Source organism: Geospiza fortis, unplaced genomic scaffold (genome assembly GCF_000277835.1).
Source record: "Geospiza fortis unplaced genomic scaffold, GeoFor_1.0 scaffold264, whole genome shotgun sequence".
Lineage (NCBI taxonomy): Eukaryota > Metazoa > Chordata > Aves > Passeriformes > Thraupidae > Geospiza > Geospiza fortis.
This window is the reverse complement of record NW_005054332.1, coordinates 4249590-4267658: the sequence shown is the minus strand read 5'-3', so window position 1 is coordinate 4267658 and position 18069 is coordinate 4249590. Positions and strand designations below refer to the sequence as shown.

General features: G+C 36.1%; 1 protein-coding gene across 1 annotated transcript in view; it reads left to right on the top strand.

Annotated features, from left to right (window-relative positions):
- The window catches only part of PRIM2 (DNA primase subunit 2), a 90671-nt gene extending 75398 nt beyond the window's left edge, over nt 1-15273 (top strand). The window contains exons 11-14 of the mRNA XM_005421691.2: nt 1954-2080; nt 2921-3003; nt 9680-9748; nt 14675-15273. Coding sequence (XP_005421748.1) covers nt 1954-2080; nt 2921-3003; nt 9680-9748; nt 14675-14902 — 507 coding nt within the window. The 3' untranslated portion in view covers nt 14903-15273. The remainder of the gene's footprint in view (nt 1-1953; nt 2081-2920; nt 3004-9679; nt 9749-14674) is intronic.
- The last annotated feature ends 2796 nt before the right edge of the window (nt 15274-18069 follow it).

Sequence of the window (18069 nt, the reverse complement as noted above, 5' to 3'; positions counted from 1 at the left end):
CTTTGCTGTTTTACAGGAGTAACCAGAGCATTTGCAGCTCCAACAGGAGCAGCAGCAGGACTTGGCCAGCAGCTGCTGGTGTCCTGTGAAGGGGTGGGGAGTTCTTCCCTGGCCCTTCTGAGTGAGAGCACACACCCAGGGAATTCTTTCTAATGATGAGTTGGTGAGCCCAACTCTGTTGCTGGAAAAAGTGATGATCATTTGCTATTAAACCATCCAGTTCTTTTATCTCCTGAGCAAAAATGTTCACTAGATAGGAAGGAGTATTCCCACCTGCTTGATCCTGCCTGTGGCTATGCTGGAAAACAAAATGCTATTTTTTCTGTTTTCTTCCCCTTCCTGCTTTTTAAAAAGTCTTTTAAGTAGAGTAAAGTCACTTTGTCAAATGCACAGTATAGATTAATTAGTCAATATTTGTTCAGAGCTTTGGATGTCTTAAGCCTTATTAGGGATGAGTGCTGAATTTTAGTCTTGTTGTATTGACTTGATTATGAGCAGCATCTTGATGGAGAAGTTTCTTTTTTACTCTTTGAGTCAGGTGCAATTTAGGATTTTATTCCCAAAGTTTGTGTATATTTTTATACACATTTATCATGTATATTTGCATATTATGTTACAGAGTTTTGAGTAACTATATTTTCAAAATCATTGAAGTGTTTTACATGAAAAAAATACATTTATGTTTCTATTTTGTTTTTGTCATCTTTAGGCCAGTCAAGAGATTTCATAGGTATATGAATATTCTGCAGTACTCTTTGGACATCCACAGGCCAAAGAGGGACCTACTTTTATCAGTAGAAATGAGAATATCCTTGCAGTAGTAGTGTTAGCAGTGGTATGTTTGAATGATTTTTCTCAGTATATTACATTGTCTTCTATCAGTAAAATACCAGAGTTAGAGTAAAACATTAATTTAAAATGGTTTTTGAGAAGAAAACTTAAATTCTTATAGGTATTGTCTATATTTAGATGAAGAATTTGAGATTAATGCTATAATTTTGAATTGAGCAAGAGCAGAGTTGTTCCTTGTATGTATTGTCATAGTTCTTTTTTGAGGCAAAGAGAGACTGAAGAGGTGTAATTCTAAATATGATGCTTCATTATTTTATCATATTTGTGATTTCTAGAACTTGAGATATGTTATTTGGACAAACGTTCCTTGATGTCTTACAGTAGCTAACGCAATTTAATGGAATCTGTATATTAAGTAATCTAATTCGTCTACAGATTTTATGTCACCTATTACCACGTAAAAAATGACATGAACTCATGTAATTGAATGGTTTCCACAGAACTTATCTAAAATGATATATTGATAGCTTTGTGCTCAGCTGTAAAGATAAATATTAGATTGCATCTATATACTTTAGAAGATTTCATTTTGTTGGAGGAGTTGGTAGTCTTATTGGTAGACATAAGAGAAAATCTTTTTTATACAAGCAAAGTATACTTCATTTTAGAATCTGAAGAATTGAACTTCGGTGCTGAAGCAAAGTCTAGGTGCAGCATTATACTTTGGGAGAACAAGAACATGAACCTGAGTAAAGAAATCTGAATTTCTATTTGTTTTTTTTCCCCTGATCAGGCAATCAGTTGATGCACATTTGTGAAATATTTTAAATTACCATGTTTTCTCCATTTTCTAATACTGTGGAGTCCAAAATTTTGATCCTTATATCATCTTATCTTTAAAGCCATTACAGAATCAGCTGAAAAGACCTTAAATCAATGAAGTTACACACTTCTCTTGAGTAGTGTCTGTAAAGCTCATTTGTGTACAAATGTGAGTTTGTGTAATGTAAAACTCAAAGCTAGCAGCAAGCAACTAAGTTTTTATTTTCCTCAGTTGGAGTATGTTTGGAAAACTTATTTTGTTATTCAATATTTCTATTTGCAGGGAAGGTAGGATTACTGACCCAATATATAAGAATTTATTCTTCTGTTTTTATTCAGTTTGACAAAGGATATGCTTACAGCATTCGCCACAGCTATGGGAAAGAAGGAAAGAGGACTGATTATACCCCATACAGCTGCATGAAGATTATCATGTCCAATCCACCAAGTCAAGGGGATTATCATGGTGAGTTCCTTAAGGGGAAAAGCCCCAAGCATTTACAAACAGCAGAATCTCTTGGCTAGAGTAGTTACTCCCTCCTGTAGTCTCTTAAATTGTGTATTCAATTTCCAGACCATAGTGGTCTTGAACTATTTTCTTCAGATCAGACTTGATAACTGCTGTTTTTACAAAATTGTGTCGTGCAGCTCAAGGAGACTTTAAATGTGCAGATACTTTAAGAAATGACCAATTAGAGGTGTTCTGAGACATGAATTCAATCGTACAGGAAGTCTGAAGTTTGCTAGGGTATTTTAAAAACTCATACAACTGTATGACTAGACATGGGAAAGCTACACTTCCTTCACTGTTGTTATGCTAATACTTAAGTCATTCATTCAGCTGTGTCTCAAAACTCACTCTAGGAAAAAAAAATCCACTTAGGTGGTGGAACTTTCTAAGTTACTTATAAGGTGATATTTTTACAATGGACTATGCTTTTAAAGACCAGTTGACCCTCATTACTTTTATTTTCTTGGGTTTTTTCCACAGCTATTAAATGTACCAACACTGTCATTGTTAGTAAGGAACTAATTTAAACTCTTTTCCTGTCAGTGAATAAGAATTGTGGCCTCTTTATGGTGGGATATTTTATGTGACTCTTGAGCCTGTGGTGCCCTGATAACTCTGCAGTAAAGTAATTATTTAAAGAAAAAAAAAAGGCAATTGTACACATGGGTAATTAACTTTCCTATTAATAAGCTGTTAGACAATTAGGAACAGCTTAGCTGGTCTCTTGAGTGCCTTACTGCACTAACTCCTGAGTAAACAGCCTTGTTTGTGAGCTTGCTTATTTTTTTCTGTCAGGGTGCCCATTCCGCCACAGCGATCCCGAGCTGCTGAAGCAAAAGCTGCAGTCATACAAGATCCCTCCCAGTGGAATAGCTCAGGTAAGGCATGTGACACTTTCATTAATAAGGCACTACTTTTCAATTTTACTTTCTATTTGTGTAGGAATGCCATATGCAATTTGTCACTGTGTATTGTGAAATATTTCTTCTTATAAAGGTTTTATACCAGAATTTTGGCTTTCGTGCTGCAGTGCTCCCACTGATGTGATAATTATTGTCACTACCTTTTATTGTTTAATATTGTGAGGAGGTTTATTCCAATAGTGGATACAATCCAGAATTTTTTTATACTTTGTTTTACTGCACTGTGATTAGAAAAGAAGTTTAAATGAATCTGGCAGTTTTTTAGAGAATTTATTTTTATTCTTGCAATGACTTGTGGATGACTACTATGTAGTCAGTACACAAATGTAATTCTTTTCTATAATAAACTTCTAAAACCCATACATTCCTCATTATCAGTTGTGCTGACTTCCTTTGAACAAAAAAAGCTCATAAAACGTCTAATGAAATTAAGCAGAAGTTTTTATCAGCTGCTAAAAAACATAAACCTAAATTGAAAAATCCATCTTATGTAGCAAAAAACAGTGTAGGAATTGGAACTTTGAGATGTGTCCTGAAGAACTGTGTCCCCCACTGCATTCTCTAGCAAGATCTTAAGGCAGTAAGAGGATGTCATCATTTTCATTGAAAGAAGAGGTACTGGTGAGATTTAAGCTGAGACCAAACAGTTCTGTGTATTAGCTGGCTGGAACGTGCTTTAGATCTTTGGAAAAACCTGCTTAAAGTTGTTGTATTTGGTACATATGGAATGTCACCATTGTTTGTCAGGCATCAACAGACTGTTGTAGAAGATGGAAAAGAATGTGGGAGTTCCACTTAAGGCAGTCTCTCTTGGAAGGACTAATGAAGATACAAATTAAAAGAGAATAATTTCAAAGAGTTTGTTGTTCACTATAGTAATTCTTGACAAATTCCTGAAATATTCATACTTTTTCATAGGAGTATTTTTTCCTTTTTCTCTTTTTTCCCCTGTTTTCTTCTGGTTCATATCAATAAGAATACTTTCCTTTGGCTTTTTTTCCTTTTATATATGTATATATGTATGTGTGTATATATATATATATATATATAAAAATAATGTGTATATATATATAAAGAATTTATGCTGGTCTAGGATTTTTTATCCTGCTAATCACTGGAAAGATTGGTGAGGATTTACTGGTTTAGATCCCTTGTTTTAGTGTGGGTAGGATTTAGTAGAGGTTATTTCTTCAGTGAATTTGCACAGTGAAACAGTATCTTCATATTTAATGTAGTTCCTTATTTAATGTGAATTGTGATTTTATTTTTGTGTGTCTATGTGTTTAGGGTTTTTTGTTTGTTTTTTTCTTGTAAAGTAGAATTTGGATTCACTAGCAGTCTTATTTTTTTTTTATCAAATGTGACCAAGAAAAACTGTCTCCATCAACATCTTCTCTGCCCAGAAATGGATATTGTCCTGTCAATGACTTCTGTGGTGTTAAGTGCAGTTAGGGTAAAGGGCTCTTCAGTGTCCACTCCTAGTGTTAAACAAAAAAAAACCCCACAAAATTATACGCTCTCTATGCAAAACCTAATAAAAATAAAATAAAATAATGTAAAATAAAAAATGTTGGCTGTGCCTGGCTTCTGAGAAGTTAGTCTTTTACATCAGACAGTCTTTGAGGTATCCAGTAGGAGAAGAGGAAGAAAAATAGTTGCCATCAGTCTCAATTGTCATTATTGCTGCCCCTCCTTTTTGCTCCATTTTCATGGTCCAGTAGTGTTTGCGTGACTAAGATCAGGTCAGGATCCTTCAGTCCAGACAGGGCTTTTAGGAGTCTTCTCTGATGTTGATGATGGTTGCTGAGTATCAGAAATGTTTTTTTTTCCTTTAGCTCTGTGAATAGATATTAGGAGTGAATGGTTTACCAATCTTTCATGGTCTCATGTAGCTAGACTGGCATTCACTCAAACCATACCCTCTGACTCTTAGGCTTCCTGTTAGCTCCAGGTCCAATGAGAGCTCCCTTACAAACTGGTAGATACCTATTTTTAATGAATGGTTTGGAGCTTGACCTTTCAGCTATGTATTTCAATAAAAAGTATGTTTTTTCTGGGGCTCAGGACCTCTTATGCTCATGTCTTGCTCTGTTCCAAAATTCTGGGAACGATGCAAAAATTTTCAAGCATCTATTTTGAATTTAGCTATGCACTGATGAATTGGTTCCCCAGTGTGATTTTCATTGGGGTTAGAGTGCTCTATGTCTTCCCTCCAAACCCACAAACAAGGCCCTTCCTTGTCTTTGAAGCTTGTTCCTCATGGCTGTTATGTGAGCCACAGTGGGGGCTAGTGTCGAGCCCTAATGGCTGTGCTTTTACCTAAGGTGCTCAGTTTTCTAGTGCTATTCTCAGCCTTCTGTTTCTGGGGCTGTCCATACTCTTGAAATGCACTCTTTCCTTTAAGGTTCATAAGAGTTTCTGAATTTTTCCAATTCAGATAAAGCATTTGATTGCTGCTTGGTAGGAACAAACCTCATCCTAAAGGGCTTTTTCACAAGACTGGGTGTGAAAAGGGAAAGATGATGTGATGATGGTAAAGAGCAAATACGGCCAGACCTCACATGACTTCAGTAGTCAGTCTGAGCATTAGGCTGCTTTCATTGCATTCATTCTGTAGTGCTGTCAGTAACGAAAAAAGGGATCAAAGTATTTGAATATGTGAATCTCCTCATTATGAAGTATTTGGATCTGACCTGTTGTTCTAGTCTAGATTTTCTGAGGCTGTATCTTGTCTAGGATTGTATCTGCTGAAGAAATCATCTCAAAGTAATGCAGCAGATGACGTACGGGTCTTGTCTAGTTATCAAAGTGCTTGAAGCAGAGAGCTAATCCTGATTATTCCAAGAACTGAATTATTTAACTTGTATTAATTTCACATTTTCCTTAGGTTAGTCTATATTTGTGGTAGTAGCTTTTTTTTTCTTTTTTAATGCTTCTTGGAGAGAGAAGCATTGGCTGAGCATCTGATGTGTGGATGTGTAAGTGCGTGGCATTTGAATTTATAGTGTATAATTTTTCATTTCTCTCTCTGGTATACTGCTGATGAGGTAAAATCCTAATGAAATCAGGACTGATAACAGCTAATCAATTTGAAGAATATAAAGATTAAAGAATATGTTAAGATATGTTTTTACATATGAGACATTGAACAAGTGCATGTAGTGACAGGACAAGGAGGAATGACGTCAAACTGAAAGAAAGGGAGGTTTAGATTAGATATAAGGAAGAAATTCTTTACTGTGAGCATGATGAGTCACTGAGACAGGTTGTCCAGAAAATTTGTGGATGTCCCATCCCAGGAAGTGTTCAAGGCCAGGCTGGGTGGGACATTGGGCAATCTGGTCTAGTGAAAGGTGTCTCCATCCAGGGCAGGTGGGTCTGAACTAGATGAGCTTTAAGGTCCTTTCCAATTCAAACCATTTTATGATTCTGTGATTAATACATCTGTTGTGATGCTGTACTAAATGCACTGTTATGTGTTGCCTGCACATCCTACATATAGAGAGATAGAAATGATAGGCTTTGAATTAGTTATTTCAAAATACCTATTATTTGTTTCAGAAAGTTTTCTTGCAGAAATGACCTTCTTCCCAAATCATGTCAATAACAATAGCAAAAGCAAAAAGTAGTAAAATTTCTGGTTCTACAAACAGGAGAAACAGAGTCTAGACTAGTTCTTTTTGCTTTTCTACTAGGAGTAAAAGCATTTTAGGAAAAAATACTTATGTCAGTGAACAGCAGATAACTTCAGAAGAAGGCTTGTTTTTTTTAGTACAATTTTTCTCTTAATTTAAAAATCTTTTTTTCCCCCTATAACTGGATTAAATTAAAGGTTTTGATTAAGTCACTCACTGAATTTTGTGTAATATTCTTCAACAGATTTAGTGTTTTGGTGGGTTGGAGATTCTTCACAGAGATGGAAATAAATAAACCAGTCTGTGCCTAGGCCTCTGGTACAGCTGGTTGTTTCTATGAATGAAAGAAATCCCATCAAAACACCGAACAAAAAACTGCCAAACCTGCAAAGAAACCCACCACAAGACCACCACAGTGGAAAAAAAACTTAACACTCTCCCTGTTGATCTAATATCGTAAAAGTTTTAGGTTATTGCTGTCTGTAAAAATATTTTTCCTTGCAGATAAAGAAAGTTTCCAAGAAAAGTTAGAGATTAATCACACACCAGTGAGTCTATGGTAAAAAGATTTTCATGATAAGTTAATTCTGCAATGTAAAAAAACCCCAAACCTAAACCTGCTTTGAGTAAGTTGAAAATAGCAGTGTATAATTATAGAGCCCCAACTGTCCTGCTCTGCAACATCTTTACTTTGAGTGCTGAGGATCTATAAAAGCAGGTGGCTGCATACATCTGCCAAACATCATCTCAGCCTCATTAGCAGTCAGTAGAGCAGCATCAGAAAAGCAAGTTGCAGATGGCAGTGAAGAAAAAGGCACATAGGGACTAACAGGAAAAGTCCTTGAGTATGTACCTTTGCTTACAAAATAAAGCAATGCAGTATAAATGGCTTAATGTATGTAGAGGCAAAAGATTGCTGCTGTGAATGAAGCTTTGAGTGCAGGTCTGTTTCTGGGAAATATGAGGGAAAAACAGCTGCAAGCTTGCTTTCATTATGGACAGAAATGTAGTAGAAAAGATAATATTTATTAGGGATGGTAAATCTGTTTTATTTTAATAGTTTTTCTCATACAGAGGACTCCTTTCCAGCTGGGCTTTATTCTATTGCAGTGTTTAACCTTTTTTGTTTCCTCTTAGCAACTCCTTTCCTGATAAAGCAAATAAATCTACTAAAGCTATTCTTCTTTAAATATGTTAAATATCCCCCTTATTCCCCCTCCCTTTCATATGTGCAGAAGGGGAGCCTGGTCCTCCATGATGTGGCCAGTTGAAACTTAGATATATATACAAACTTTTTTTATCTCTTAGGGTTTGCACTAAGAATTAGTGCATACCTGAGTTTGTTTGCTCAATTAAGGCTCTGAGATTTAAAATGTATTTACACCTAAATTTGAAAAAAAAATTATTTATATCATTTTATTACATGTAATCTTGATTAAATAAGAAGAATTTTGGAAAATCTTTAATATTTATGAACTAGATTGAATTAGTTGACTTATTTCAACTGGAAAATTCAGGTTAGAAAGGTCTGAATGCTACAGAATATCTTGAATGTTTCTTTTAACTAACCAACAGACAAATAGGTTTTCTGATAATTACTCCAGATTAGGTGAAAAACAATTTTTAACAAAGTATATACATATAACATGGTCAGCATTTTTTTTGAAATAGAGATGGCTCTTTTGTATGGCATAGATTGTATTGTAAAGAACAAACAAGCAAATGTAAGGCAATATGAAATTGAGGTGTTAAGAATAGATGAGTTTTTTCAATCCTTAACTACTAATTTTTTCAGTCAATTTCAAGGAGAGAGGAGAAAAAATGGAAATATATTTATGTACACAGATAGTGGCAGATTTCAGACTTCATTGCCTAGCTGGCCTTGGCCTTTGTGTTTTACAGAAGGTTTAGCAGGAGGTGGCAAGAGGGATAGAAATGTAATCAGTTGAGCTATTACAGAGAAATAATGGGGCTAAGTACTTTCCTGGCAGTGTGTTGCTGTTTTTATCCATTCAGCAAATGTAATTTATTTATATATCTGTCAATAAATACAAGGCACCACCCGATAATGAGTACAGCAGGGATTTAAGCTGTATATTGCTGTGTTTGACACAAAGGTCAACCTTGGGAAATGGCTTGAAATTAACATTTCTTGAAAACTATTTTTCGTTCCACTGAGGCTGTCTCTTAATTCCAGCAATTTTCTCTGTTTGATAAGCAGAGACAACATACATTTTGATTATATAAAGGAGGGAGAAGGTAATGAAACTTTAAAATATTTCAACCAGCATTGCATTTTGGTGATAAGAATGGGACTTCATGCAGCACAGAAGAGATTACCTGAAGGAGAATTGGAAAGCAAATTGTATTTACAAAAGATGGCATGATTTCCCCAATACGTGTTCAAAACAGCCTATTCACTCACATATTCTGCTGAGCTTGACTAGAAATAGCTTCATTTCTAAAAGGACAAATCTGATTGAAGGTAAAAGCATTCCCCTCTCACAGATACTTGTCTAAAGGATTTGCGTTAAATTTTCTTGATGGGAGCACGGTAGTATTTTGCTGTGCATCTGCATGAACTGGCAATGTGGAAAATAAAAATGCAAATCATGTCCTTGATTGCTTCATGCTTCAACCACTTGAATTGCTAGATTTATGTCTGCAATTATAGAAGAGATGTTGCAATATGATAGTTTGACAATAACTGTCACAATGATATTACCAAAATATAGATTCAACTTATTCTTGAAGTTAAGAGTATTGAAATTACATTTTAAGGGTCGGGCGTACCTTCCTGTGGTTTTATCTTGTTTTTAACGTAGCCAGGGCATTTTTAAAGTGTTGTCAGTTATTTGTAGGATTCTCAGGTGTCGTGTGCTGCAGGGGTCCATGAGCTGTTGTACAAGGCTGTCCTGGAGCACCCTGTTGTTGCAGCTATCAGTAAGTTGAACGTGTGCTGCTTGTGAGCGCGTCTCGTGTCTCTCCCCGCGCAGGTGCTGGAGCTGGTGAAGGGCATGCATTACCAGCTGGCCTGTCAGAAGTACTTCGAGTTGACCCACGATGTGAGTACTGCTACTCTTTGTTCACTTTGTCTTGGGGAAGGCCTTGGAAATCATGAATGAAGCCCAGAGACTGTTTTCAGTTTGCCCATGCATCATTAGCTGTTTTGCCTTGTTAGTTTTCTTTTCGGTAATTTCAAATACTCCTTTGTAATTTCTGCATTTATATATTGATATTATTAATACTCTCAATATTACAAGATGTTGTAAAATACTATGCTGTCTTTCTGAAAAAGTCAGTATGGTTGAATCTTATCTATTTCGAGTCATTTAGCTTTTTCAATATCCTACTTTTAATCAAATTTGTAGGTTTTCATACATTGAGCAAGTTTGATGTGTTTAGATAAAACTCATAAAAACCTTAAAAAAATAAAGGGAAAGTATCTAAAACCTCTTAATTAAATCTCCCAGCATTTTCGTGGTACCTTTTGTTAATTTTTATTTAGTATTTTTTCACATTTGTAGTTGTGTGTGATTATTTTTTTAAATCAAGATGGGCATTCTCAGAGCTTCCCCATTTGCTTAATTGTAAGCAAAGTTATCTTAAAATTTTCTCCAAAAATTTTTAAGATAATAAATGGTCACTCTCCATCTCCTGTGTGATTTCTTGATTCAAAGAACCAGCTTTTTTACTGGTTCAAGATTACTTGTCATCAAAAAAAACCCCAGTGGAGCACAGCTCTTCTTATAGCTTTGTTCTCTTCACAAACCAAAAAATGAAAGCATCCCTTTCAAACAGCAGACTAGGGAACAGCCTTACTAAGGACATGGATGAGATTAAATGGCCCACCCAGAGGCATTTACCACTGACTTTTTTGTTCTTACTGATTTTCACAATTGATTTAAGTGGAGCTGTTTGTCTTCACATATTTCCAGAAGACATATGTATGAATGTATAAAGGTGTACCCTGAGCCTGTGTCCGCTGTTGTTTTTGGCAGCTGTATTTTGAGAGGAACACTTTGTCTTACGGTCTTAGAAAATGTGAGAAAAAGTCTGCTAATCTGGAAGGAAATTCAAAATAATATACAGTTTTAAATTTAGGTAACGCTTGCTCTGTGTAAGCTCATGTCAGTAGAAATAACATTTTTTCAAGATGACTGTGGACCCCAAGGTCAACATTCATCAAAAGATAAATCAGTACTATGCATTTTAGGAAGGCTGTCTTTCCATTCTTCTATAGGAAATTACAGAAAAGCATGATTTTTTATCAATTTTGTGGTAATTTAAATATCTGTATTTGCTGCTTGCACTCGCAATCATCTTTCTGCTTTGCCCTTGATATTATTTCAGTAAGAGAAAGCAAAATACACACACACACTGTAGTTTGAATGGCACATGCTTATGATGGCATTTTTTTTTACAGAATTTAGCTGCTTAACTTGTTACCAGCCTGCTTGGACTGATTTTTGTATTCTACAGCTTTCTATTCTATGCTTTATTAATGTTTTTGGGTTTTTTTTTTCCTATGGGGAGGTAAAAGATGTGTCTCTGAAGCTGGTGACCTTTACTTGCAATCAAGCCTTTGCTTTCCTGTATATCACTAGCAGAGTTTTTAATTGAAGGAAATTTCACAAGAATCAAGTAGCATAACTTTGATTGTTTCTTTGAGCAGGGAACAATCTTTAGTAAAATCTTCATGGAATTAATGGACTTGCTCACATGGAGAATTTTAATTTAAATTATGTAAAAATTTTACAAAGAAAGTGTTGGATATGTGTTGGGAAGAGCTGTTGGTGTTGCCTGCAATTCTTAAAAGTTATGGTGTATATGTGGGTAGGATTGACTATGAATGAATTTGTAACAGAGACATTTTAAAGATTTTATTTCTCTAAGTTCACAGGGTCAGCTTCAGTAGTCTAGTTGGCACCAAGACTGTGCTAACACAGGCAGACTAGAGTGAGGATGCTGAGACACATTTTTGGGGGGTGGTGATGGGGGTTGTGTCCTTGCACTTCAGTGCTGTGTTCGAGCAGCATGGGCTAACAAAAAACTCCTGCTCTGTGTATTCTGTATAACCTGGGCTTATTAACTTCAGTGCCACACCTCTCCTGAACTTTGGCTGCACTTCTTCACAACCACAGAACAAAAGCAAATATCATTTGTGTGGCCCAGTGTATGGACCTGGCAGGAGCTAAGATACATGTAGGCAATTTGTTAACTCTTCAGTAAGGGTGCAGAAGGAAAGCTCTAGCACCATGATTGCTGCACGTGGTTTTTCTCTAATACCAGCTGTAGCATTATCAGCTGTCAATTTAAAAGTTCTTGGTTAAAACCCAAAGATGTTACAGTTTCAAAATGATTCTTTCAGGATTTTCAAAACAATATTTGCTATAGCGGGAATATTAAACTGGAGTTTGTATGAGAGCCACTATGTGCAAAATGTGCTGAATCCAAAGTCTTGTGTTAGTATCACCTACTTAGATGGATTATATGGTTGTGTCTGAAGTGCCAGCTCTTTTTGCTTGGTTAAAAGCTTAAAGTTTTAAAGCTTTTGCATGTTAAAAGCTTAAAGTTTTGACCGCACAGAACATATATTTTACTTTGGCTATGGTGGATTCCAGATAGATTTACCAGTGTGAATTGGCAAAGCTGTTAGAGAAATCTACTTTCTCTATTTCTTGTAGTAAGTCTCAGCTAACTTACAAACTAAGTTAATGATGAGGCTTTTAAAATTAATATGCTTTGATCTTTGTTACTTAAAAACATTGTAAAACTTGCATAAAGTTGTATGAGCAGTCTAAAGATTGCTTTTTTTTACTGTAAAAAAAGACTTCCATTTTTGTATTCAAATTTCTTGTGAATTTCCAGGCAGAGTAGAATATTTTTATTCAAAGAAATGCTTTCTGAACCCTGTTGAAAATTACAGAGAACAGAATTCTTTCTATATCACTATATCACAAATGAAGATAATGAAAAAATCTTCCCCCTTCTCTTTTAAAGCTCTCAGAAAAACTTAATGGTTTGAAACTCTTTTAATTAAGAGTTGTCTAAGCTTCATCTGATAGAGTTTTATTTAAGTAGTCTTCAAGTTTGAAAAGGAAAAAATGGTACATGGAATCATCAAATCAACAATTTTAACTAACAACCCATAGATAACTTAAAAATACACAAATTAAAACTCACAAATACCATCAGTCACCTCTGAAGACATGGTTGTAGGCTTCATTCATACAATGAGCTGCTTCTACAGCTTATTCCAGACTGTTGGGGAGAGAAGAGTTTAGAATAAAATTAAGAGTTGCAAAATAACTCTTAAGTTGGTCTGATGAGAACTGAGATTTTAAGGTTAAAACAACCAGAGCTCATTAAGAGCTTCTAAAGGGAAAGCCAGTTTTTATCTATTTCACTTCTTTTTCAGCTTTTTTTCATGTAAAGAAGTAATTTAGTTCCCATGTAATGAAAATTGGAGCATGGATGAAAGCTGGCTGGATGAAACTCATCCGGATAAGACTAAAATCAAATTCAGTGATGACTTTGGGTTAGGTTTTTTGGTGTTTTTTTTTTCATTATGCCTTTGAATACCAAATTAGAGTGCTAGGACTGTTACTTTTAATATTTTTCAAGGAAGGTCACTGACTACAGTTGCTAATTCATGTCTGAATTAGATTTTGCTATCCATGTCACCATTTTCTAATGGAGCTAAGCTAGGCAGTGGTAATGCATTTAATCAGGGTTCCATTTAGAGCACATACTGATCCTCTGCTTTATGATTATTCACAAGCAGCTGAAATTTAAATTGATGGGGTTTGGCATATTAAATTAGCCACAGTATGTCCTCAGGAGACTCTGTGTGTGTGCAGAGTTGCTTATTATGCCTGAATTGGCCACTCCCTTCTGGGAAAAAAGAAATATAGTGGGAGCAGAAATTAACAGGTATATGAGTCTTAGTCTTCCATGGTGTGTTGTACCCCATGTTTGGTAAGTCTTCCAATGTATTTTAAGAGCAGTGGGTTTTTTTTAAATGTTCCTACAATTCACATGAACTGACAGTTGAAAGGTGCAGGTTGCCTTGAACAGGAGGTGAAAGCACCTTTTAAAGTAAGCATTTCCAACTTCTGAGCCTCCCAAAAGAAATACAAAAGTTATAACTCTCATTCTTGGTCATTACATAAAATAGCTTCCTTTTAAAGCTGAAGGCTTTCTTGATTTGAAATATTTGAAGAGCATTAATTGAATGTTCATTTTTCAAATAATTCCAGAGTTGAAAGAATGCATCTGCTGAAGTAAAAAGTAGTAATACATATCTGCTGCTAGTTTTCTGTATTTTTAGCACTGAAGACTAAATGTTCTGTGGTACTGGTTGTGCATCTAGAGTCAGGTGCTGATGGTGGCTCTGATGGAGCAAGGATAAGTTTGATCTCTGTGGCTTCTGTCTTAGCTTGCTCCCTTATAAATATTGCATTTGTGCCTTCTTGGGAAACCAGGGAAAGACATGAAGCTCCCCTTTTCCATTTGCAGTTTCACACTGATACTTAAGATCTAGATTTATTTTGTGCAGTTGCTACAACTTCCAGCAGTATTTTTCACTTTCATTTGCACTCTAGACCTCTCCCACTCCCTCTTCTGGATGGTGAAAGTCCATTTTAAGGTGTAAGTTCAATAGTCCTAGATCTCTAAAGAATGCCATTTTACTTATGTGTTTTTAGATGCTTTGGGGTGTTATTTTTCTTTACTGTAGTAAAGACAGTGTGAAAGAATGTTTGAATGTGCAAAAATTATTTTATTTCTGCAATGAAGGAAGAACATTTCTGATGGAACTAGATTTGTGTTATGCTAACATTTACTGAAGCATTATTTACAAACCGATGCCTTTTTCTTAAACAAAATTGGAATTTATTAAATTGTTAATTAATCTGTTCTTGAATATAAAAAAGATTATTTTTAGAAATAAGTGTAATAACTTGGTGTTCCTTTCCTTTTATGTGCAGGTTGATGACATTGGGTTTTCTTTGAATCATCCTAATCAGTACTTCACAGAGAGTCAGAAGCTGTTAAATGGTGGTAGAGAACCGAAGAAGGAATTCAATAACTCGGGGAACTTTCAACAAAAAAATAATAGTCAGGAAAGCATAAATTCAAGTTCCACTCTCACCCCTTCAAATGAAAAAGCTGATACTGAGCTGGAAGGACTGGAAGCATACTTCACTGAAGACTAAGCAGCTGTGTTATTTGGGTTATTTTTTCTTTCTTTTATTATTTCCCTTCTCTAGCTGGATTTGTCTCTGTACTGAGGAATATGCACTTCACCACCTGGAAGACAGAAGCATTTAGTGCTTTGAGAAGGCTGAAAAAATGAAAGATACATATTGAAGCTGTAATTGCATCCAATATTTATTCTTACTGCTTTAGGAAGCTGTTTTATAGGATGTGTTTAAGGATGGGAAATGAAACATTCTTCACAATTATTAGGTCATTTTAGTCTGATTTAGCTTTTTTTTGGTTTTCTTCAAAAAGTTCAACTATTTTTATCCCCTTTTGTAATCACTTTTCTGTGTATCGTCTTAATAAAAAAAATTGCAAACCAAAAGTTTTTTGTGTTTTCTTTTTAGCTATACTGAGATGGTAATTAAGTAGGAGTTCTTATGATCAAAATTACCCTCTGGAGGAGTCTGTCTGTCTCTTCTATATGAGGAGCTGAGGGAAATCAGCTTCCCAATTTGTACCTTGGTACTAAATTTAGAGAGCCGATTTTGATACTTGGAAGAGAACATAATCAGACTTTAGACACCTGTATGTTAGAAAGTAATAAAAAAAAGATACTCTACCAACTGAGTTATTATGAAGAAGCTAAAAGCTTATTAGCATGTATTTCTGTGCAGCAGTCATGCTGATGTAGGAAGTAGTTTTCTTTCCATCCAACCTCTAATCTCAAATGTACCCCAGTTCAGTTGGGAGTTGGATGTTTCTAAAGGAATGCTGGCCCAAAGCTTGTGAGGTGCAAGCATCCGAGACAATAAAACGTCTCAAAGCCTTTCAGGATCTAATGATGAAGAGGATGTCACTGTTGGGTGTTCAGCAGAAGGAAGGCTGAGGAGCTCCCAGACTGAGTGAGGGTTTAAGTGCTGTGCTGAGGTGAGGACTGTTGCCCTGGCAAGGGGAATGACGGGAGCTGCCACCCCTGTCACAGCACCCAATGCAGGAGCTGATCCCATGGGGCCGCGCACCGAATGCTGAGCACGCTGCCTTCCTTTTCTGTGTGTTTTGGGAGGTTTACTTTGGACTAGGTTTTGTCTTACACTGTGGCTGGAGTGGTCAGTAGCAGGTGCAGGAATGTGCAGAATGTGCCTTTTGTGTGAATTTCTTCCAGAAGGGACCCAGTTTGCATGCATGCAGACTGGTTGGCCGCGTGAGCCAGAGCACAGCAAATGGAGGTGACTTGAGAGGTTGCCTTGAAAATGGTGAACGTTCCATACAGTCCTAAATCCATGTAATTTATCCTGGTTTTGGCTGGAATAGAGTAAATTTTCTTCCTGTAGCTGTTACTGTGCTGTGTTTTGGACTCAGAATGAGAATAAGGTTGATGACACACAGATGTTTTAGATGTTGCTGAGCAGGGCGTGCTCTAAATCAAGGACTTTTCAGTGTTCCATGCTGTGCCAGGGAGCAGCTGCAAAGAAGCTGGGAGGAAGCACAGTTAGGACAGCTGACCCAAACTGGCCAAAGGGATATTCCATACTGCAGAATGTCATGGTCAGTGTGTAAACTGAGGGGAGTTACTTGGGAGTCACCAATTACCAGTCAGTGTGTGGTGAGCAGTTGTATTGTGCATCAGTTCTTCCTCTTGGGTTTTATTCCTCTCTGTCCATTGCTATTATTATAATAATTAAAATTTTTGTTTCAGTTATTAAACAGTTATCTCCACCCATGAGGTTTTTTTTTTGGTTTTTTTTTGCTTTGATTCTCACCCCTTCCTCTCATCCCTGTCCAGGAGTTTGTGGTCTGTGTGAGCTTTCAGGTAAGCTTACTGATTGCAAGCAATTAGAGATGCTTTCCTTGTTTTCCCCAAGTACTTATCAGGAGAATCCAATGAAATACAGATGGAAAGGTGTATTCAAGGTCTCCATATTTAAGTGGTTATTTTGGGTGTATTTCACATCATGATACTTCAGTTGTTATTTATTTTTAAAGCATATATAGCATATTCTAAAATCTATATCTATTTGGAGTCCTTTAAAAACCCACAGAAGAATCACTTTTTTTCTGCTTGTACTCATGAGCTACTCTTGGTATTATCTCAACATTGAAACTTCTACCTGTGGTATCTAGTTGACAGTAAGAAAAATAAAGACTTTCACCCCTTAACACACTTATTTGCTGAGATTTGTCTAAATCCTTCAAATGCTGAAGGATTTACAGTGTTTGAATTGGACAAAGGTTATGATCAATGGGTATAATTCAATCCCACAAGGAACGTGAAGTGTTTATATAGGTAAATTAATTGAAAAACAAGTATAAAAATGGTTGGGATAATGTCAAGAATGAATTATAGTCATGAAATATTAGGAATAGATACCTAAATACTAACTTATTAACAGAGGAAGCACTGGAAGACTTTAGAAGAGAGTTAAGGTGGGTAAAAAGTAGATCAATAGCTGGAGACTTGAAGGTGTTGTCAGTGTTGGGGGAGAGCAGGACTTGGTGATAGGGCTGCAAAAAAAAGGAAGATGTATGAACTCTCAATTTCCCTTGGAATAAAAATTACAACCACAATGGAAGCATCATGAGAAGCTGTGTTTCTAGCTGAAAGTTTTCAGCCAAATTGAGGATGTTTTGTCATATAATCATAAACTTTAATTAAGATGGTTTGTGAACATGGGATAATGAAAAAGAAATCAGTATAGTGGAAGAAGATACGGCACAATGTTTATTTTTTCAGAAGACTATTGCATTCTGCTCAGGATCAGAGCTGTATCATGGGAGATGTTGTGCAAACAGAAAATCTCTGCCATGCTCAATGGCCAGACTCAAAGTGAACTTCAGTAAAAATAATTTAGATCAGAAGTGTCTTTGCTCAAAGTGAACCAGTCAAATGGATGCATGCACTGGATGAAATGTAATGGTCTCTGTTGCACTGATCGAAGTAGATGGCCTGGCTGGCCCTTTTTGGCCATTATAGTCTGTGACATGTAGATTTATTTTTATGCTTAATACGAATTTAATCTTCTAAGCTGAAAGTGTCCCTGCCTCAGGCAGCTACTGTAGTGCTTTTGGGTGGGATGTGGAGGCAATCTAAGAGAGATGGAAGAGTCAGAGATGTGAGATTCACCCACTCAGTGTTCAGGTCTTGGAACTGTCAGTGGTTTGGCCAACTACAGTTTTCAGA